The sequence below is a fragment of the Plectrocnemia conspersa genome, unplaced genomic scaffold (assembly GCF_051122295.1).
Source record: "Plectrocnemia conspersa isolate PC_06_02 unplaced genomic scaffold, ASM5112229v1 ptg000006l, whole genome shotgun sequence".
Taxonomy (NCBI): domain Eukaryota; kingdom Metazoa; phylum Arthropoda; class Insecta; order Trichoptera; family Polycentropodidae; genus Plectrocnemia; species Plectrocnemia conspersa.
This window is the reverse complement of record NW_028277170.1, coordinates 10,393,318-10,415,881: the sequence shown is the minus strand read 5'-3', so window position 1 is coordinate 10,415,881 and position 22,564 is coordinate 10,393,318. Positions and strand designations below refer to the sequence as shown.

Genomic DNA, 22,564 nt, shown 5'->3' with positions numbered 1-22,564 from the left:
TTTTATTAACTGCTCTAATGAAATAATCTAGTGACCAGTGCAAGCGTTCACTAAGATTTTTGGCGAAAAAATAATTGTCATGTACATGATTTTGGTTAATTTAAATTATTTTAATTATTACTTACATAAATACATACATATTTATATTATTGTAATTGTGTAAGAAACGTTTTAATACAATGGTTATTTTTCATTTCATGAAAAACTCAAGAAGAATTATCATGTATTTTATTCCATATTATTTTACGTGAGTTTTTAGGTATCATTGAATGCCCTTCATTTCACCTCGAATTCCACCTCTGCTACAAACTCACCCTTAACTTTCTCGATCGCTTCAGAACCACTTCGCCCTTCGAGTGAGCAGCATCGTTTCGCTCTGCGCAACTTTTTCCCGTCACGTACGCCATTTGGTAAGTTATTAAATTTTTCTTATTAATTTGCAACAAATAATAGCCTACTATCTTGCATTGCGTTTATTTTATATAATATATGTATTATACGTACATATATGTATTAAATAAAATAAATAATTATGCCATCTATTAATCGTGAATGTTAACTATAAGTTTTTTCAATAGATGGTGTATTTGTGTATATTATTTTAACTTTATATTTTTTGATTTAACATGATTAAAAATTTTACTTTTATTGTGAATTATATACACTTTAAAAAAACGTGTGTTTAATTTACATTTTTAATGTGCTGGTTATGATTCATGGTTGATAATCCCTGATATTGTCAGCTGCAAATTCGTGCTGAGCGACTGTGACGAATTTCGGAGTTGACCTTCAAATGTCCTTTACCGAAGATCGGCGGTACAATGTATTGTAATATACAATACACGTTTTTTGCCTTTACTTTTTGAAACTATACAAATATACTCTGAACTATGCCAGTGCCAATATAGTATATCGAGGCGCCAGTCCACCACACGCTGGTGGCCCGTCATTCTAGTGTGGAAGAATAATATGAGCTCCTTTCGAGGAGCAAAGGACTTTCGGGGGTGAGCAGCAGAGAATAGTGCTGACGCCTGTTCTAATAAAAAAAATAAACGCACTCTCCAAAAGAGATGTTATGAATAGGGCGTGGTCTTTTTCATTATGCAATTATAAACTTAAGAAAGTCTAGCAAAGACACTTGAATAAATAATTAATAAAAATCTGATTTCAAATCTATACATTATAAATGAAAGTTCGCAAGCAACGCGTCAATGTCAGCTAAGAATAGAGTAGTAAATAAACTAAAATTCAGTTGCTGTTTACTGAAAATTTTAAAATATACTCTCAAAATCATGTGATAAAATAGTAATTAAAGCCGCATATTTCTTACTGTTTATATGACTTAGTTCAAACACTATTTTAAAGTAAATTAAGTTAACGTTCTTATTCTCAGATAGTTAAAATTTCGGTTTATAAATTGAATTACATAATTCTGAAATCATATTGGAATTTCTCAAACGCCTTCTTAAAGTCATATTAGAGCTTGTTTTGTTCCTAAATCTTCACGGAAATCAAACTGTGTTTCGCCAATCTTGTGTTTAGTTTTAGTGGCTCATTAAACTTATTTATTGAATATTTGTAGTGTGTATTGCTTGATCGTAGTTTGTTATGTTTTATAAACAACTCAATTTCTGATGATATCATATAATGTGGTTACTTTAAAAACTATAAAAAAATTAATATTATAGAGTGAAATAAAGCAATAAAAATTTAAACTTTCTTTGCGAGTCAAGAAAATCCGCGTCCCGTATGTTTGCCATCTCTGCGCTAGACGATGAAAATATACACGTCTTTAATGTGCCGCCCATGGAATATAAGAAGTTCTCTGATTGACCTCTGTTTGACATTGAATTTTGCACTTCGAACACGTAATGCTGGCGATTCACGATAAAAGGCATCGATTGGCATTATAGCGTTTTGTCGTCTATTCAGCAGCTATTCAATTACTTCGATCTGGGGGTGTAACTGTATTAATTATATCCCCGTCCATTCTCTAATAAAGAGTTTGATATTGCTTGGATTTTTAATCAGATTTCCTTTGGTTCTGACAAGTTAAGAACAGCTATCTGGATACAAATTATTATAAAAACACACTTGTCACTTGTATATAGAAAAACATCCATAAGTGGTATTGCTACAGTAGATTACATTATATACAATAATAGGTAGACTGTCTGACAGATGCTTAAAAATCGGATAGTTATGTTTAATGAAGAGTTAAAATACTGTTCTTGCACGCGGTACTTCAAACAATATGCGCAAGTAATTAAGGTGTACATAAAAATAAAGTTCCTTTAGAATCTCTGGATTGTGTATATTACCACCAGCAGCTAAAAGAAGTGCTTTTCCAAGTATACTAGTCGACGCGACTTGAAGGAATCATATCCGAGCATACATAGTGTGAAATAAAAATAGATTATATTTTCATTTTATCATGTATGTATGTATATGTAAAGTTTTTTTTTGTAAACTTAAATTTTAAATTAAAAATTAGTAGGTTGAATTATTTTCAAACCAGACCAGTTAACGCGCACTAGATGATTATACGAGGTACACAGTGCCCTCTACCACCTCAGGTGATGCGCGTATCACTAAGCAAACCCCAACATCTTTGAGACTTCACTGCATATGTTTTTTTATATGCTAATGGATTCTGCAGTCCTCTTAAAATAGTACACCTAAATCTGTTATGTGCGATGTAATATATTATTATCCATTTTATAATTAAATCTAAGCAGTGTTTTTTCTTTAGAATATGTCATAAAATGACATATTTTTATGCTAAACGGTTATATATATTATATATAAGCGGATGACAATCAACATTAAGTCATTTATAATCCTCAATTTAACATATTTTAAGGAATTGTAATTATGAATAATCAAAAAAAAATCATTTATTAGTTTTTTACCCTCAGTGCGGCAATTTCACTAATTGACAGGGAAGGGGGTGGGGGGTCTTGTTTAAGAAATGCTTTAAATGAATTTTTTAGCAGACTGACAACTAAGTTTAAGCATTCAGAGAAGCGCAGCATTCATTAAAAAAAACGGCACGTCTTGTCACCTTAGTTTCAGACACATTATGAGTTATAGAGCTTAACTCAATCAATTGAGAGGCCTGGTTTAATTTCCACAATATAGAGCTTTTTATTCAAAGTTTCAGGCCTCACACGATCCAATTCATAATCGTACATCAACGAAATGCTATTTTTAATTATGGCAAACTTCGTTCAAAATATTTATAACATATACTAGAATTATAGTATCAGCTTGAGAGTTGAATCCAAACCAAAAGGAAAAATGTCTGTCATATCAGGATGTATTGCAATACTTGACGTAATTATAAGATTATGATTTTGCTAAAATGTATTTATTTTATATTGTTAAGTCAGTATATGTATATATATCAATCTAACCCTGACTTTGATCTCAGTTCCTTGACTCGCATACGTGCCAAATATAACATATACGTGCAAAAATAAACTTCGGTTAAAAATATGTTATGAACAGCTGATCGTCTACGTGCACAAACTCAGCTTCCGAACCACTGACGAATGTTTTACTTTTCCTTGTGCAATAATGAAAGAATACGCCAAAGTGGCGAAATTCTTCTCTGAGTTACGATTAGCGGAGGTCACCTTGGGGAATAGAGAAGTCAGACCGTCGACGAGACGTCATATTAGCTAAAATGTCGAAATAAATATAGAATTTTTAATTAAGAAAAAAATAGCGAAAATAAAATAGAGCATTATATATTTAAAACTATATGACCCACACAGTGGCGTAGCCAGGATTTTGTCAAGGGGGGGTTTTGTCAAAAAAAAAAGGCAAGATAATTATTGTAATTTATATTTAATTAACATAAAATCACTGACTGACCTCTGCCAAGGGGGGGGGGTTCAGACCCCCTCCCCCCCGACCCCCCCCCCCTTTCGCTACGCCACTGGACCCACATGATAATACTCCAGAATTTAGCACTAGGTTTATTTTTTTCTAAAACTCAAGAAAGAAATATATAATAGACTTGTATTGCACCGTATTTTTATTTTAAATTATATAATTAACCCTTTTGATGACACACTAATATAGTGCAAATATATGATTATATGAAAATGTTTATAAAAAATTATATTTTGTGAATATTTTAATATTTTTTTAAACTACTGTGGAATGATATTTTTAATTATTAACACAAGTATCAGTCAGAGATCTCTCATTCACTGTGTATGGGCCAATTTTTGAGATGTGTTAATCTTTCTTTACCTTTCTTTAAATGCTTGTTAGAATACATCTAAAATATAAAAAAAATGTGCAGGTGGTTGAACCCCCCCCCCCCTCACACACAACCATTTATTTATTTATTAGAAAAATTATATATTTTATTTTTTTGATGCGGTGCTTCAAACAATACCTGGTTTTAATTAGCACATAAGTTCTTCTAGAATCTCCAAAATTGCAGATGAAATCATGTTTTACCACTAACAGGTAGTATTTGCGTCAAACATCCTCACCGAAACCGAAAAAAAATATTCACAATCATCTGCTTAAAATATTTTTAAATAATTATTTTGACAACGTGACAACAAACAACGTGATCTTCCGAGTATTGGTACCTATTAGGCACTTTTTTCGGCTTTTTAATCCGGATTTTACTTGAACTTGCCAGGTAGTTTTTAATTGAATCTCATTTTTGTGTTTTAGTGTAGTATCGATATTGCATCACGCGCATCGGCCAGATGTAATCTTATAAATTTTCGTGAAGCTGTAGTCAAAAATAGAAGCACACATTGTAGAACACTGATAATGTAAATACATACATATTTATGTACAAGGTGGCTAAAAAAACTTATTTTAAAATGCTGATACTACGAATAATTGAGAATACTACTACTGAGCCATTGGTTATGCAAACCTTATCCAAAGGACATTGTGGTTATGTATATGATGTGTTATTCCAACACTTTTTTTCAAATGACTGCTGTGCACATTACAAAATTTTTCGGTTTTAAAATCAATATATATTTTTAAAATGCTTAAATCTATCCTTAAAAATAGCATTAACGATACATGAGATACGTGCTTGTTTGAACTGCCATAATATAATAAAACACCATTGATTACTTTTTGCATATTTTGATTGTAGGTCAATTGTTGGTGAGCTCGCGAAATATTCAATAATTATTTCGGCATTGACATGAGAAAAAAGAATCTATGTGACATACTGCACGTTTGTTCTATTGACATCATGGCAACGTATTAACTTCGATGGATTAATTATACATATGTATGTATGGATGTTATTTACATATGTGTTATTATATATATATGATATTTATTTGCGCAAACCAATTTTAGTATTAGCATATAAAAATAATGTTTATTAATAGTAAATAAAAATCAAATTGTTAAAAATTCCGCGTTGAACCAAATTAATGGTGACATTTTAGTTTGTAACTCTAGCTGCTGGAAGACTAAAAACAAAGAAAATACATTTGCAATTAAAGAGTATATTATAAAAAAAAAGATTAATTAGATTACATAAGTTTATACATAATTTATAAATATGATAATGCCATTTGAGAAGTTGACCTCATATGTATCAAATCTTATACTGTAAAGGCTCAAAACTTTATACAGAGAGAGTGACACATAGTGTTTTTAATTAAATTTCTATATTTAATGGGATATAAATGCAGTGAAATTAAAGTATTCATAAATCTGCGCTTATATGTTTTGTTAACATATGTACATGTTTTCTGTTAATTGTTTCACAAATAATTTACTACTGTACTTTCATAAACATATCGTTTTGCATTACATTTGGCACCGTTCCTCGTCAGGAGCATCTTCGACATTTGATGCCAACTCGAATACTTTCTTGTGTCGAGATTAAGAGAACAGTATTTTTCAATGCACAATTTTAGACTCTCATAATTACTGTCCGCCTGATGTGTGTATGACTAGTTGCATGGATGCACTCGAATGCGCATGAAACAAAGATGAAATAAATTAAAATTAAAATATGCAATAATAATACAAAAAAAAACAGAAAAACAAAAATAAAATCCATCGATTTTAGATTTCTCTCACTAAAGATAAAATTAACTGTGTTTGGTTTCTCAAAACAGTAGATTCTTCTTATTTGATTAATAATTTAGTTCTTAGATTACCAAAACAAATATATCGGCGATTAGAGTAGTGACATATTATTTATATGTATATATAATATGTCACCATATGCATGTCTTCACATAGAAATTCATAGAATCTAGATAGCTAGTAACAATTAGTAAATTTAAAAATAACTTAAAAGTGAATAATAAATTATTATAAATATAATATTTACGTATATGGAAAATTGTGTTTTTTATTGATAACGTGTTTTTTATGAATCAATGGGTGCTTATCGTAATTTATAAGTAAGTAAGTGCAATATAAGATAGATAATAAGATAGATGTATATCAATGTTTTACAACCTTATATTTACATCGGCAGATACTACTTTTTAAAGATAATTTAATAATCATTATCGCTACTAATTATTAGTGTATTAGTGTACACGGGTCTGTTATCTTTTTAACCTATTAGACTATTAGTAATTGCTTTGAGTGTCGATATTTTTGGTTATTTTCTGAAGATATAAAAAATATAAAAGAGGAGCAATCGAAATATTTTGTATCAAAGCCTCCGACATATTTTATAATTCCAATAGTTTTATACGATTTTATAGCTCCATTTCAATAAAAAATGACATTCTTTTCGGGAATATCCACTATATACAAACATAATACCATATGTATTAATGTTTATTGTAAGGAAATCACCATATGGAATTTATTATTTCGTTTCATTGACATTTTCAATTATCTGTTTAACCGGAAATAAAAATATTTAATAATACAGGTGTTTCCGTTATAATACTACGTGTGGTATGGCAACATAATTCTCTTTGTTGTTATTAAAATTATTGACAAACCTATTCTTTGCCCTTCGTCAAACAGGTATTGTGCTTTTTTCGACGTTTCTACTACCTGAAATAAAGGCAATTTGAAAAAATTGTTTTGCTAATTATTCGCCTGAACATCTGTATATCAGCTGCGCGAAACCCCTTGGGGTTTATTGATCCTCATCTGCTACCTGCCTACTGATATTACAGAAAAACTTTGTATAAAAGTATTGTGGGGTTTTTTTTGGAAATTAAATAACAAACTCGTAATTTAAAAAAATAGTATTATGATAAAATTATCAAAGGATCGAGTGGATTATAAAGGATTTAGATACAATAGCTTAATCAACTCGCAATAATTGAAAACTTAAACAGCATAAATAAGGAACATTTATATTATTATCAAGATGAGTACAAAATATGTGTTATATTTATGTATAGTTATCATTACTCCTTTCTATATTTTTAACAGATTAAGAGAAATTAGAAATGTTACTAAATTTTTTTATGTTGAAATAGTGAAAGTTATTGAAAGTATGTGGATTGAATTTGGAGAATCCATGATTTTCTCATGGTCAATTATACGTTGCATGCTCCGTGTAGGAAAACCAAACGATCACCAAAAACATATATCCCAGAGCATTGCAATGATCTTGAATGAAAACAATTAATTAATTTCAATTTATTTAATTCAAATAAAATTAATATTGAATTATTATTATACATTTTAGTATTTTCGTAAAATATCCAGATTTATAAAACTAAAGCTGAAGAAGAAAAAATATCAAAAACAAAACAGCAATAAAACATTATTAAATATTTTTTTCATCACATATTCGCCGTAGACTATAGCTATTAAATAGTTTTGGATATAGAATCCACATCTGTCGATGTTGAAAAAGAGTTGACAAAGTAGTGGTAAACGAAGTTCAATGTCAATCAGCTGATTCTTCAGACGAGAAGTTACTCACTGACCTAGCGACGGGGTGCGTATGTGACCGCTTGAACATTTTCCGAATTGACGCATGCGCAGTTATGCCTCAAACCCATACACATTCATTTCGGGGAACACTGCGAAGCGGCGTTATTTGGGTGACGTCACAACGAGTATTGTGGGGGTTTTGCTCATATACTGACTCGCGTTCCTTTGCCTTTCAGTGTGCGTTCGGCCGAGTGACGGGTGTGGGCGTACCTTTGCCTCTATAAATCCTTCAAACCGTGTAAACCGTGAGTTGAACTTTGCTGAACAACCTTAATGACTTATTATATTAATTTTTGAATTATCTAATCACTCAAAATAAAGCAATAATTCATGTAAAAAATAAGCAATTTTTTTGATGGAACGAAGTTTTCGGTGTTTGACATTGAGAGGTCACGACCGGCTTTTCGTTAAATTTCATTGCTGTAGCATTTGTTATTTATTTATTAAACTATAAATATGAATTTATTTGATTCATTTGTTTTTCTTTTTATTATAAAATATCTTAAAGATGTGACCTATTCGACCTTTAATTAGGTCATACACATGGACGCGAGTAGAAAACGAGAGCGATTTTCTTGAGGTCGCTTGAGCTTTTGATGAAATTGGTTAGCAGGCGAATAATTTCATGGATTTCCGACAGACTCACATGTACTATATGACCTTTCAAATGTCAACCATGTAAGTCTGTCATAATTGAGAAAAACTTGCGTTGCTGGCCATTTTTTTGTAAAATTTTGTAAAAAGTACGAGGTTGCGCGATTTTTTTCATGTTTGCTAAATGTGCGATTGTTATTTATTAGTTATTACAACAATATAAAAACATAGTGGTTTCGATCCTGAATTTGTTAATGTCAATGTTTAAATTTTAAGAATAATATTTTTTTCTATTTTTAAATATTTCTTCTTAAGGGTATTTTTATATTATGCTGCATATTTTTGTCAGGCAAATCTGTACCCGTGGGTTCGATTTCCGTAGCAGAATCAAAATTTTATTTATAAAAAATACCGCCCCAGGTAAACGGTTTCATTCATAGATTAAATATTTAAAAGAACATAAATAAATAACGAGATTTGTATCATTTAGATACAGAAAAATATTTTTTTATTTCGCCACCATTAGTAATTAATAAAATAAATATTTTTTTATTTCGCAATTTATAGAATAAAAAGTTTTTCAAGGCTTAGTAAGTACATAGATACCTCTAGAAAAAATGTTTACTTATTTATTGGATCTAAACCTATTATATCAAATTCAGATTTTTAACGATTGCAATAGTTGGCAGTTTAATACAATCGTCAAAAATCATGTAGCGAAAAAAATCTTTTATTTTGAAGTTTACATTTTGGTTCAATGCAGGACGAATATTACACTTAAGAAGATCTATTTCTAAGTAGTGCTCCAAAATTAACCTTCGTTCATCCCAAAATAGAGTGAGTCAAATCACCTTGGTTTCATCTGTACCATTTTTACCAAGGAAGCCATCACCTACAAAATTGCCTAACAGGCTTCAATACGTATAGTTCATTGCTTTTTTTTAGCTTACACCTAACAGCAAAATACTTTTTGGCCCCCGAAATGTTTGCAAAAGAAAAAAATGGCCCGTAAACTAAGAGAAATAGAGCATAACTCACGTCGGTTCGAAATTCGTTGTTTCTTTTAATACTCGGCAAGTGCGGCATCCATTTTAAGTCATTGTTTTGTGTTTCGTGCCTAATTTGCACTGCCCGCGGGCTATTCATTTAACCATAATTTACACTGCTGCTAATATATACGATTATTTCTAATTTAGTTTAATACATACAAATATTTCAAATGAAAATATCTACAAAAACACTAATTTTATTGTCAATAAAATAATTACATAAATATAATTCAAATCCATTTTTTTAATTACTTGCACTTGGCTTTGGCTATTCGAAGGTCATGCATGTCACACTATTTGCACAAGTCTTTATCGCGATTAGATTATGTTCGTTATCTATATTTATGGTTTTTTAAAGCAGTTATTATATGTTAGTAAAATATACAATAGTTATCGATGATTGCATCATTGCAATGAGCACATAAGAATTTACCGCATTTCCTGTTAATATTTTGCTCTTCAAAACGAGTTTTTTATGAAGCCATATGCTTGAGAGAGAATAAGTACATTGTTCTCATAACATACGACTTGGCATAAAATATTTAATAATTTCAATTTTGTGGGTTTAAATTGCATTTTTATTATTTTTTCTTGACCTTCGTGTCAGGGGTGCTAAATTTTTTTTAAGATTGAGTGTGTTATTATTATTTGTTTTTTGCAACAATTGAGATCGTCATGTAAAGTTAATATATATTGGTTACACGCAAAGTTTCCCGTGGGTGCGTCCGTAGGCTCCAGGCGTTTCCGAAACGGGTTCAACTCTGGATACGCAGAGAGAAGCGGCGGCTTGTGCGATCTTCGATAGTCTGGTGTTCGTACGAACTTAGTGAGTGCAAGTTGGAGAGCTCTTGAAGTTCTAATGCCTTGAACTTCGAGTGAATGTACAAGTGTAAATGTCAGTAGAAATGTCCAATTCTGATAGTGTCTTATTAGAAGTATCCACTATTCTCTGATCTCAAAAAGAGTTGGCCGGTTACGAATTTGTTTCTGACGCTTCTATTATCTCCCTCGTGAAACGATTTACGGTGGAATCGAGACTATCGGCATTGCGCAATCAGCTGTGATTGAGAGATTTGCGGTATTTATCCAGTCTGTGCGTAGTCTGGTAGCTGATTTCGTCTGTGTGCTCGAAATGTGCAACACCAGCAAGATAGGGTTGTGGTCAGAGGACAGTTCGTAGATGTTTTCCATGCATGTCTAGTCAGGTTTTGGTACCGCATTGTATTTACAGTCGAACGCATTCCCACTCCGCACGTTGGAAGGGTTAGCAGGAATGCGGCGTCCTTGGAGACAGCTGCTTATTTTGTATCTCAGATTCGTGTCTAATGTGACACATTAGATTTTGTCAAGGGGGGGGATTGTCAAGAAAAAAATGTATATTTAATTAACATAAATTCACCGGCTGCGCTCTGCCTAGGGGGGGGGAGGTCCAGACCCCCCGGACCCCCCTTTCGCTACGCCACTGCTCATGACTTATATTGCATATGGGTCGCTACAAAATTATATTCATATTTTAAATATATTTAAATTTTATTTTACATATTTATATATAAAATTTAAAAATATACTATACTCAAAATACACAACAAATATTTAAAAAAAAACTACAAAAATATATTTTAAATATGTACAAAAAACTAATCTGAATAATATATATTTATTATAAAATATTATCGTAACAAAAATTAAAACCCCTCCAGAAGATTTAGGGCAAAATTATTTTTTTATTCAAAGTCATCAACATTTTGGTCTTCATACACAAATAATTTAGTCCTTTACGATTCATTTGACCTTCAAATACAATCTGACATCCCACTATTTGTAGAAATATTGTGTTGTGCTTCTTGCCTTCTATTGTGAATAAAAATCCTAATCTTTAAATGATTTCAGACAGTATATAATATATCTGGAAAGATAATTTGGCAGTAGATTTCAATGATTGCCCACCTCTTTTCAGTACGTACTGATTAATTTATTCCTGTCCTATTTGGTCTGTGCGTACGTGAGCTAATTTGACCGCGACTTAGGTGATTTGTCGAATGCCATTGTAGCGAGCCGAACGTTCCTCTCTCGAACTTTTTGACCGACCTTGATTCATCCTGCTGACAGTAAGCCAAGGTGATCGAGAAGAGAGTGATCGGCAGTCATTAATTAAAAATTCTTAATTTTGCAACTCGTCATTAGTTGTACATATTTAAACTGGGACAATGTCTCGTTTGTTATGGTCGTTTCTCCTATTTAATAATAAGAATAGAATCTATTTATTATAAATTATGAAACTGCACTGCTCATATTCTTGGCTATTACTCTTTCATTACCAAAATTACGAAATCAATGTTTCAATATTAATAATTTAATCTATATTCAGAAAAGTATGCAATATAACTTAATGGAAAATCCTATTTGCCTTTCGCGAATCGTGCATTGGTTTTTTTTATCTAGAAAGATAATGAGGTTTTGAAATTCACTATTCGCCTAATATTATTTGTAGGCATCTGCAAAGCAAAACCATCATTGTGCAAAGCAACATTACTATTTGTGTAGCGTATTAGATACAGATGTTATCTGTAACATATTTTGTTCAAGATTTTATTAAACGCTGAAATTTTTTTTTTAAGACACATTGAAGACCATTTTACACGCTTTTGTCGTGCGCGTTTTTGTCATGTCGCGATTTTCACCGCGCACTTTTGACAATGTGGTATTTCTTGCGCGCTTATGTCGGGTCGCTTTATCATACGTATCAAAACATTAAGAATAATTCAACAGTGTAATGTGTCTTTCATTGTATTATGCTTAAGGGCCCATACGCACTGTCGGCTAGCCGCCGGCGACTGTACTTTATATGGTTTTAAATGGGTGCAGACGCACGCAGGCGCCGAGTCGCCGGAGCGTCAGGCGCGATCCTGCGCAGAGGTGATGCACAGGCGACTTGCCTGTCGCGGCAACCTATAAAAGCATGGGTTTAGATGAGTGCATTCGCACGAGGAGCGACTTATGAGGCGACTTATACATCATTCACAAAAAATGGCTTCGACACAGAAACGCTCATCGTAGAAATTGAATCCCGAATCGTTTACAATACTTTTATATGAATATTGATAACGAAAAAAAAATATTGTGAAATAATATGTATAATTATTTTATATTATTTCTTGCTTCTCGATTTAAATAAAATTTTATTAACATAATACAGATACATTTATAATTGCATTTGGGAAACAAAAAGCGTTTCATACGGGGAAATTCAATATTATATTGAAATTAAAGTAATATTTTTTTCTCTTTAAAATTAATATTGCAATTTCTTCGCGAATGTACTACCCGACCTCGAGTCGCTCGGCTTAGCCGCCTAGTCTAGTTACCTATGTTTTTGAGCCGGCGGCCGCTAGTCGCCGGCGGCTAGCCGACAGTGCGTATGGGCCCTAACTGTTTTAGTCGTATATTTGATAATATTATACATTCAAGTAATATTCGAAACATGTTTAGAGAAATTATGATTGGATGAAGTACATATATACACAGCAGTGTCTTGCGCCATATTTTTACAATAGTCTAGTTCCGCCACTGATCGACAAATTTGCTTGTTATGAAATTATTGTCATTGATAATAAAAGTGGATGTTGTGTAAATTGTTTGATAAAATTTTGATAAAGTATGTCATGTTCAAATTCAGAAAGAAATACAAAAAAATATTTTTTAAATCTTATCTTTCATTTAGAAAATGTGTACGACACAAATTGGCTTTTTGCAATCTAAATATATATTATTTGCTTATTTCTCACAATATTAGTATGTTAAATCCATATACTGGGTATGACTTTGTAATTAGCTAAGTAAAAATCTAGGATATATTATGGTAAAATGGTTTCATTACTAGGCTTAATTTATTATTGTATAGCATTCTAACTCGACTTAAATTAATTGTTCATTTTAATATTCATCCGTAAGATGGTAATATTATGTACGGGTATATGACCAGCACGATAAAAGATACTAACAATTGAAAGACCTGGGCTCGAATCCCATATGAACCCCAATGTGTTTTAATTTCTAACACGTATCTGGGAGATCGTATTAAATGATTATTATGTAATTATAATTCCAATCGAACGTTTCAAATAAAATTTCCTTATCTCACGGATGGATATCGTGATGAATAATAAAATCACTATTGATTGTAAACCGTAATAATGATTTATACTTATTAAAATATATGTCACTGATTTATAGATTTGGATTATAGTATGGTGTCATGCACTTAAAGATCATATTGCAACGGAAGATTTATTATAAATAAATATATTGTGGTTGGGGGGGGAGCTAATTTATTTGGCCACAAACTAGGTGGCACTCTGGCAACACTGACGTGGCGGCGGCGAGAGCACTATTATATTTGATTGACCCCGACTCCGTCGATCTCATTCATAGCATTCAATAACTATGTAATTATTACTTAACAACAAATAAACTTACAGTGCAGTGGCTTAAACCGTGTCTAATTGGCACTCGTCCAAAATATAATTTAAGATTTTCAAACATTTACACCATGCATTTTTAGCATACTTTGTATTTGTTATAGCTATAAAGGAAGAGCAGTATTGTTTAACACAAGGATTTTTTTAACATGGAAGATTATTTCAAATACTTTCCGTTGATATATCACATATTAAATCGTTATGATTTTAAAATGAGTCAACAATTAATGTTATAATAATACATAACAGTTCATTGCATAAATGTAACACAGATTATTAAAAAAAAAATTTTAAGCCCCTTAACGTCTTTTATCCATTATTTGCGCCTATGACTATTATTAAAATCATCCATATAAAGATTGATTATAGTTTTCTAAAATGTTTTTATTATATTTCTAGCGTAGTGAAAATTAAAAAATATGTTGTTTTTCGGAAGATCTTGTATTTAAAAATTATAATATAAAACCAATCTACTATGCTCATATATTTTATGCCTTCATAATGCATATTATGATTACTAGCATGTTAACCTAACTATATTGATATAATAGTTATACACAAACATTTGTATAATAGTGTTTTAAACTTTTTTGTGAATTATTTATAATTTATATCAGTATATATTATATATTTTAAATGATAAAATGCAATTCTGCTACGGTAGTCCAACACAATTCTTTGGATAACAATTCCATACTTGTACTAATACATTATTATTTAAATAATATATGTACTAACTGTTAATATTACAACGTAAATCGCTTAAAACTTATTTTTAATGAGCGAATAATTTTATATCTAATGTTTTAAACAGATAAGAAAAATAAAATTATTACATTTCAGTTTTGCTTCAAACTAAAAATGAAATTTTCTATGCTAAAACCGTTATTTCTGAGTGTGAGATAATATATGTACATAAACAAAAGAAAAATATTTAGATGATAAAAATAAAAATTGAGTTTGTTCGATTGATTTCGAGAGTGAGGTATTGAATGCGGTTTTTGATTAGTTGAAGGCTATTTATCACGTCTATAATAATATTAATAAACGTGTATACATATATAGATGTCAATTGAAACTAATTTGCAATCGCCCTTCTTTTTCTTTACAGAATCTAAATCAAAATGTGTGACGATCTATTGAATAACGTCTCCGACCGTATTCCTGCCTCCGGCAACAAGGTGACCGTTGTTGGCGTTGGTCAAGTGGGAATGGCATGCGCTTTTAGTATTTTATCCCAGGTATGTACAAAATCAATATTTTTTATATACATAAAGTTAAAGATATACATATATATTGTAATTTAGCAAGTGACAAGTCACTTGGCCCTAGTGGACTGTATGGGCGATAAACTAAAAGGGGAAATGATGGACATGCAGCACGGATCTATGTTTTTGAGGAATGCCAAAATTCAAGCCGACACTGGTATGTAAACCATTTATTAATCAACTGATATAGTTTAATTTAAATCAATAAAAATCATAAAAAAATTGTTTCATATGAAGTAGTCAATTTTGCTATTTTTTACTAACCAAAATATATTTCATTAGCATCAATGGTCCTTATGAGATAAGAATAAATAAATCTCTAGTTTATAAAATAAATAAATTTAAAACACACAAATTAGTTTTAGTCTGTATAGGAAATAATTTTTTATTTTTTAATTTCCTATTTTACTACCGATTAAAATAAAATCCAATACCATCATTATTTCTTGTATTCTTATGTAAACCCTAATCACATTATGATATTATAGATTATTCTATTACTGCCGGTTCTGCTCTGTGCATCGTAACTGCTGGTGCACGTCAGCGTGAAGGAGAGTCTCGTCTGTCACTCGTTCAAAAGAATACTGACATCTTCAAATTTATCATTCCTCAGGTATCCCTCACAATTCCATAAAATGATTAATGTAATAGATCGATGATTGATGTGATTAATAAATATTTCAGCTCGTTAAATACAGCCCAAACACAATTTTGTTGATTGTCAGTAATCCCGTCGACATCTTAACCCACGTGGCTTGGAAGATCAGCGGTCTTCCCAAAAACCGCGTTATTGGTTCCGGCACCAACTTGGATTCCTCTCGATTCCGTTACTTAATGTCTGAAACACTAGGAGTAGCTCCATCTTCTTGCCACGGTTACATCATCGGTGAACATGGAGATAGTAGCGGTAATTTTTTTTTTTTATATGCATATATTTTTGATGTTCTTGAAGTTTGATTTAATGTATTTTTTATAGTTCCCGTGTGGTCTGGATTGAATGTTGCCGGTGTAAAGTTGCGTGACTTGAATCCCAACGCTGGACTTCCTGGTGACAAATGGGAGACAATTCATAAGCAAGTTGTTGAAAGCGCCTATGAAATCATCCGTTTGAAGGGTTACACTTCTTGGGCCATCGGTTTGAGCGTGTCGAACTTGGCTAATGCCATTTTGAGAAACTCGGGCAGTGTGCATGCTGTTTCAACTTATGTATTGGTATGTATTAATAACGGCAACGCCACAAATGAGCGCAGACAAATGGGTGTGCGTCAAAAGAGCACTGCCTCATAAGAGCGTTTACCAAAGTGGCGCTGTAACACTTAACTTTTTCATGTTGACATGTAGTATGTGTCCTATAATTGTAAAATGGAAAGTATGTATTTATTTTATTGTTGTAATTTATTGATAATACGTGAAGTAATTTAAAATGCACAGTCGATTACAAATTAGTTTTATTTAGGGCCTATTTCTTAAAGTGATAGTAATATCGATTTTAACTAAAGAGACATGTTGATTTATTTTTTGCCCTTTATTTACTTTGTTTCTTTGTGTTGAATAAACTTAAATTTATTTCAGTTGTGGCAGTTGTTGGTGGCATTATTAAAATGTCACTACTTCACTTTACTTTCCAAAATCTAAAAGAAAAATATAATAACTACAGACAAACTTTACAGATTGATTTATATTCCTCCTTTTTATTTTTACTTTTATCGTTTCAGGGACAGCATGGAATTGAAGATGAAGTATTCTTGTCTCTTCCCAGCGTTTTGGGCTTGAATGGAGTGAGCGATATCGTCAAACAACCTCTTACTGTAAAGGAAATCGAACAACTCAAGAAGTCGGCCAGTATCATGAAATCCGTGTTGGATGGCATCACATATTGAATCCTATAATAGTGATCTCTTGATGATACTTTTATTTTTCGAGCTTTAATGTTTATTTATTGAATAATTTAATGCATTATATATTTATTTTATTAATTTTCAATTTAATGCAGGACATTTTATTTTTTTACTGATAAAAATCTCTTCTTATATGCGAGAACCTAATGAGATTTTATTTATGTATGTGTACCGTGTTAGCATTATTATTATCATATTATATTAACAACAATGTAGATCAATTCTTTAATTTGTGTAAAATGTATGGCATTTAAATGAAATGTACAATTGAAAATTGAAATTTTATTACAAATTGTCATTTTCTTTAAAAATATATTTTAAATTTTAAAAATTAATGTTAGATAAATGTAACTAGTAAAATTGAGCATTTAAATATATGTTTACTATATTGCTAAATTTAACAATTATTTGGTAATTTATATGCTTGCTGTATTTATGATAGTTTATAATAATTTGTCTTTTTGGTCGTTGCCATGAAATATGCGAATTTATTACTATTATATATAATGTAACGGCTTCTATGTACTGAATATATCACCTTTAACCTTATATACAAATGTACATACTTATATATGATACATTTTCAAATGCACTTAAATTTATTGTAGACTCATAATAATAAATGTCGGTAATGATAAAATGCGTTTTTTATTGAAGTTTTTTAATGTGGTGTATTCTTAGATATGTTCATCAAGGTCTAATGCCTTCACTACACTCTCGAAGTTACAACTAAAGTCGGCCGAGATCGCCGATTTCCAGTAGCGCCTGCACTACACTCTCTGGAAGTTGGACAAGGTTGGCCAAGGACGGAGAATATAGAGGGTTACTTTGGTCGCGTTCGGTTCTCTCGGAAGTTGTCGAGGCTACCGAGAACGGGAGGTAAAGGGGGGGTAATTCAGTCGACTTGGCCAGCTTCGAGCTATTGTCGGCAAAGGGACCGAAGTCGGAGCGGTGAGATACTTCTTCTTTCGCTCTCTCGCGTGTTAAGTGACGAGAGTGAGAGAGATAATGATATGGTGCTTCGCAAACTGAGATAGAACGAGTAACTCGGTTCAATTTCAGTATGCGCGTCCTATGGTTAATACGCAAGTCGAGCGCTGCATCGGGGTCATGTGGTCAAGTTATAATACCACATGCTTATCGTGGACTTCAACAGACTCTTACTGACATCTTTGAATATTTTAAGGCAGCAAAATGTAGTAATTATATTGCTGATAGTATATTCTTCTAACACACATCGTTATTATATTTTTTTTTCATATAAAATTAAACAATTAAAAATTAATTAGTGCTACTTGATTTTGTTAAAAAAAAATCGTTTCGAATATCCTATGTATTTTCCTAGATCAATTTATATAAATGTCACACCATAATGAATTCTTATTTAGAATCGATTGCGACAAATTCTAGGATAGTCACAGATGTGGTGTTCGTATTCTGAAGTATTATTTTTATGCCTTATGGCATTTTGCAAAAGCCGACAAAGATTTTGCGTAAATTGAATATTTACGACCGAAAAGTTTTCACTGATATTTTATTGGTGAGTGCCCACACAAACATAATAAAATGACAATTTAAAAATTGCGATTATTTGGCACATTTTTCGATCGCGCGCAAATATGCCAGCTGTACGTGACAGAAGCCACCGTCCGGACGGCATATGAAATTTGTGGCAGTGTGATCGCTTACTCGAAGTCGTAGGTCATATTTTAGTTTGTAGTGGTGAAAGATAAAATTGAAATATAAAACTAGTACCCTTTTTTCTTTCTTTTTATGTACAACGATAATATAATTTCAAGGAATTATTAATTTAATTACTCTAAATACATTGCCTATTATGGAGTTTGCCTTTCTGCGTGTCTGTCGTTGAAAGCAATCTTTTTATTTAAGAGATGCCAGTTATCTGAAAGAAAGCTGAGATAACTTGATACTTTTTTATTTTATGGAAATTATTTAGGTAAATAAAACATTTATTTTTCTTAAATGAACAATTTATATCCCATTTACTTAATGTATAACATTTTATAAACGCTTATCTTTCGGAAACATTCACATTAACATAGGGCAAAGTTCACTCAAAAAAATACTTAAAAGTAAAAAAGAGTTTTACAATGACACCAGTCGGCGCAAGATTTTTTCTACTACACAAACATACATATGTAATACAAAGATTTAAAAAAATAGTACATAAATAGTAAATTTGGAGATTCAGATTAGAGATGCATTCATCTAACCAGTGCATAGTTTAATTTTTTATTTACAAACAATACTTATTTTCCTATAATATGACACATTCTGATCACTTCTCTTCTATCCTTTCCTAGGAAAAATGATCTCCTAGTTCACGTCGATAATGTTCATTCATCTATACGTAATTTATATTATTATGTTTACTTAATAATAATAATAAATATATATATATGTATATATATATTTGTATATGGTAAAACGTTTTATATACCGATAGATCTTTATAAAGTGGTTCCGCTTTTTATATAACATACAATTATGTTCAGGACTTATTTTTATATTAAAAAGTATGATAATAATTGTATCTGGAATATAATTAAGCATTGGTTGACAATTTTGTGCTAAATTGTTGGAGAGTATTATTAGGTAATTCATAATTTATTGAAAAGTGATGCTTTACTTGCCACATTAGCAAAACTGCACCAACAAATAGATTTGGAACCTGACCTTTCAATATTTTTCAATGTAGCTTACTAAATAATATAATATGTGTTTTTATTTACACTATGATTTTATTTAATCGCATTAGATTATAAAGGAATGTAATATATTTAAGGCAACGAGAGTTTAACTCTTTGTTTTATGATAATATAATTAATGATTTATTATATGTAAAAATAATAAATCAATGTGAACTAATAACAATTTTATAAATAATTTACTACACGTCATACTTTTTATTCCACATTGTTTTTATAATAATGAAAAATATTTTTGTTCATAAAGTTGCTTTGAATGAAGTTTTATTTTATTTATGATAATTTAAATTTTAATTAAATGCAACTTCAGCTTTGATATAAAGCAACAAATATATTTTGCCAGAATTTATTTGGTAAATGAATATATTTCATTTTAATATGGTAATCATTTAAATATTATTGGCAAACCTTTTATTCCAATAGGAAAGACTGTTGTACTTAAAGATTATTTAAATTATGATAATTAACATACAAGTCTTTCTTAAAGTTTGCAATATTAGAAAATTTATTAAAATAGAACAAAACATATTTTCATTTTTGTCGAATAATACATAATTTTCTGCTTCTTTAAAATTATTACAATTTAACAACATAATATTTTGTTGTATGGATTAATTAAAATAAAATAAAATATCACACACGTTCTTCATTATTCGTATAGTCAATGTTAAAAAATGTACTACAGTATTTGATTTCAAGTAGTCTTTGTATATATTTTATAAGAATTTGTATCCATTGTTTATAAATACACACCGCTAGAAAATTTTGCACTTTACCCATCGTTTAACATTTATCTTCATTGCTTACACATCGTAAACGTTTCGCTATGCGTTTGATATTATAGAGGAACTGAAAACGAATACGTCCTTATTTAATCTCTCTATATCTCTTTTTATCGAAAACAATAAAAACGATAAGCCTCTATTGAAATATAAAAACAACGGCAGCATTTTCGTGAACCATCAATGTTACAATTATAATTTGCCGTACTCACTACTATTATAGTTTTTAGGTACTCATTTTTTGGATTTTAGATAAAATGCATTAAGGCTTTTATAATTTGCTGAGTTGTGATCATAAACTTGCTGATTATTCATCCTTTAAATGTTCTGGAAGACTTTTTGTGAAGGAGATTTGTGTAAATTTATTGGCATATGAGGATAGGACAGGTATTTTTAAATGTCAAAATTATGACTTTTCACACAACGTTCTAGTAATTCATTTGCATATGCTGCCTTTGCTTTCATATTCCTCATATACTATCATTATCAACATAAAACAAATAAAATGTTTTATTTTTCGTCAATGTAAATAAGAAATTAAATACCGATTTACTCCTACAACCTACACAGTAGGATTTCAAAATAGTTACTGTATCACTTTTTAGAGGTTGCTTTCATTTTACACGTCACACTTTTAAATATATATCCTTTAGCTAAATTTTAACACCTACACATTATTTTTATACATACACTTCTCCCATTTTGCTTGTGGTAATTTTATCGCTTTCATTTACACTCATGACCACCTCTAAGGGAGTTGTAATCGACGACGTTATGGTCGACACTGTAGGACATGTGGTTTCCAGGCGCGAAATTCCTACATTTGTGGTTATTGTCGTGTACGGCTGATTCGAGGGCTTTTCAACGGGCATCGGTGAATGTTCTGTTTTAATGGACACGTGTAAACATGTGTCGACCACCGGGGTGACTTTGAAAGACGGCGGCGTGATCGGCTTAGTCATTGAGATGGACGAAGACAGCAGAGGCTGGGCGTCGGTTGTCTGATTCGTTTGAGGAGAGTGCACCATGGTGACTGTGGTCGACGGCTGCGTTTGTGTCGTACAATTGTTTTGGCAGGTCGGTGGAGATGTTGAGACTATTTGAGACACGGCGACAGGAGTGAAGGTCATCGGGGTTGCCGGAGCGGTCAAAATGGGACCTAATCCTGGCGAAAGAACTGCTTGAGCCAAAGCCGCTGTACTAGGCGATCCGGCACTGAGAGTGTTGTTCACCGATCCTCCATCCAGTTCCTGGATCGGAGACAAGACGAGGGCGCCCAAAACGGGCACGTCGTTTTGCAGAGTGTGATGGTGGGGCATTAGAGATACTCCCACTGCCGAGTTGTTGTTCAGAGATGTGGCTATTTGCTCTCTATCAGGTGTTGGTATACGTGGTCGATTTCTGACATTCATCGGCACTGCCGAACCATTCATCTTTGGTGCGACTGAAAAGATAATAAGAAAAATCAATTCAAGCAAAACCAAATACAATTGGCGAATCCGCAAATAATAAAATATAAAGAGTAAAAGAATATCAGTATTTAATAACTATGCTTACTAATGACAACAATGAAATATATGAATCTTTAATGCTATTGAATGCATCTATGGTTTGCAATAATATTCGACAATACCTTGCTATCGAAACAATCATATTAAATAATATTAAGAATTTTAATAACACTACAGATTTGATAAAAAGGATCTTCAAATCATGCTGGGATACTATTAGTTTTAGCAAAAATGTAATTAACAACTTTCTATTGATGTTTATATAATCAAAAGCATGAAATAAACAGAGCAGCTACCTGAAATAAAATTACCACGTATGACTTGAA

General features: G+C 31.3%; 2 protein-coding genes across 3 annotated transcripts in view; one reads left to right on the top strand and one right to left on the bottom strand.

The window, feature by feature from the left end:
• The first annotated feature begins 259 nt into the window (after positions 1-259).
• Positions 260-17,856, top strand: Ldh (Lactate dehydrogenase). Of its 2 annotated transcripts, none has more exons than XM_088187442.1 (7): positions 260-410; positions 15,162-15,291; positions 15,358-15,475; positions 15,807-15,931; positions 16,003-16,225; positions 16,295-16,530; positions 17,034-17,856. In XM_088187442.1, exons 2-7 carry the CDS (start codon positions 15,175-15,177, stop codon positions 17,196-17,198), a joined length of 984 nt encoding a protein of 327 aa, XP_088043568.1. In that variant the 5' UTR covers positions 260-410; positions 15,162-15,174; the 3' UTR covers positions 17,199-17,856. The 2 variants fall into 2 exon arrangements, with proteins under 2 accessions (XP_088043568.1, XP_088043567.1); XM_088187441.1 differs by lacking the exon at positions 260-410 and adding an exon at positions 8,100-8,174.
• A 2,100-nt stretch (positions 17,857-19,956) lies between these two features.
• The window catches only part of Best2 (bestrophin 2), an 85,461-nt gene continuing 82,853 nt past the window's right edge, over positions 19,957-22,564 (bottom strand). Inside the window, exon 10 of the mRNA XM_088187440.1 lies at positions 19,957-22,171. Within this exon, the coding sequence (XP_088043566.1) occupies positions 21,408-22,171 (764 nt within the window). The 3' untranslated portion in view covers positions 19,957-21,407. The remainder of the gene's footprint in view (positions 22,172-22,564) is intronic.

What these genes read in the sequence shown, in the direction of transcription:
- Ldh (XM_088187442.1), top strand. Translation starts at nt 15,175, where the DNA reads ATGTGTGACGATCTATTGAATAACGTCTCCGACCGTATTCCTGCCTCC. An exon ending in TCAAATTTATCATTCCTCAG is followed by an intron (nt 15,932 to 16,002) that starts GTATCCCTCACA and finishes TAAATATTTCAG; the next exon opens with CTCGTTAAATACAGCCCAAA. An exon ending in CTGTTTCAACTTATGTATTG is followed by an intron (nt 16,531 to 17,033) that starts GTATGTATTAAT and finishes TTATCGTTTCAG; the next exon opens with GGACAGCATGGAATTGAAGA.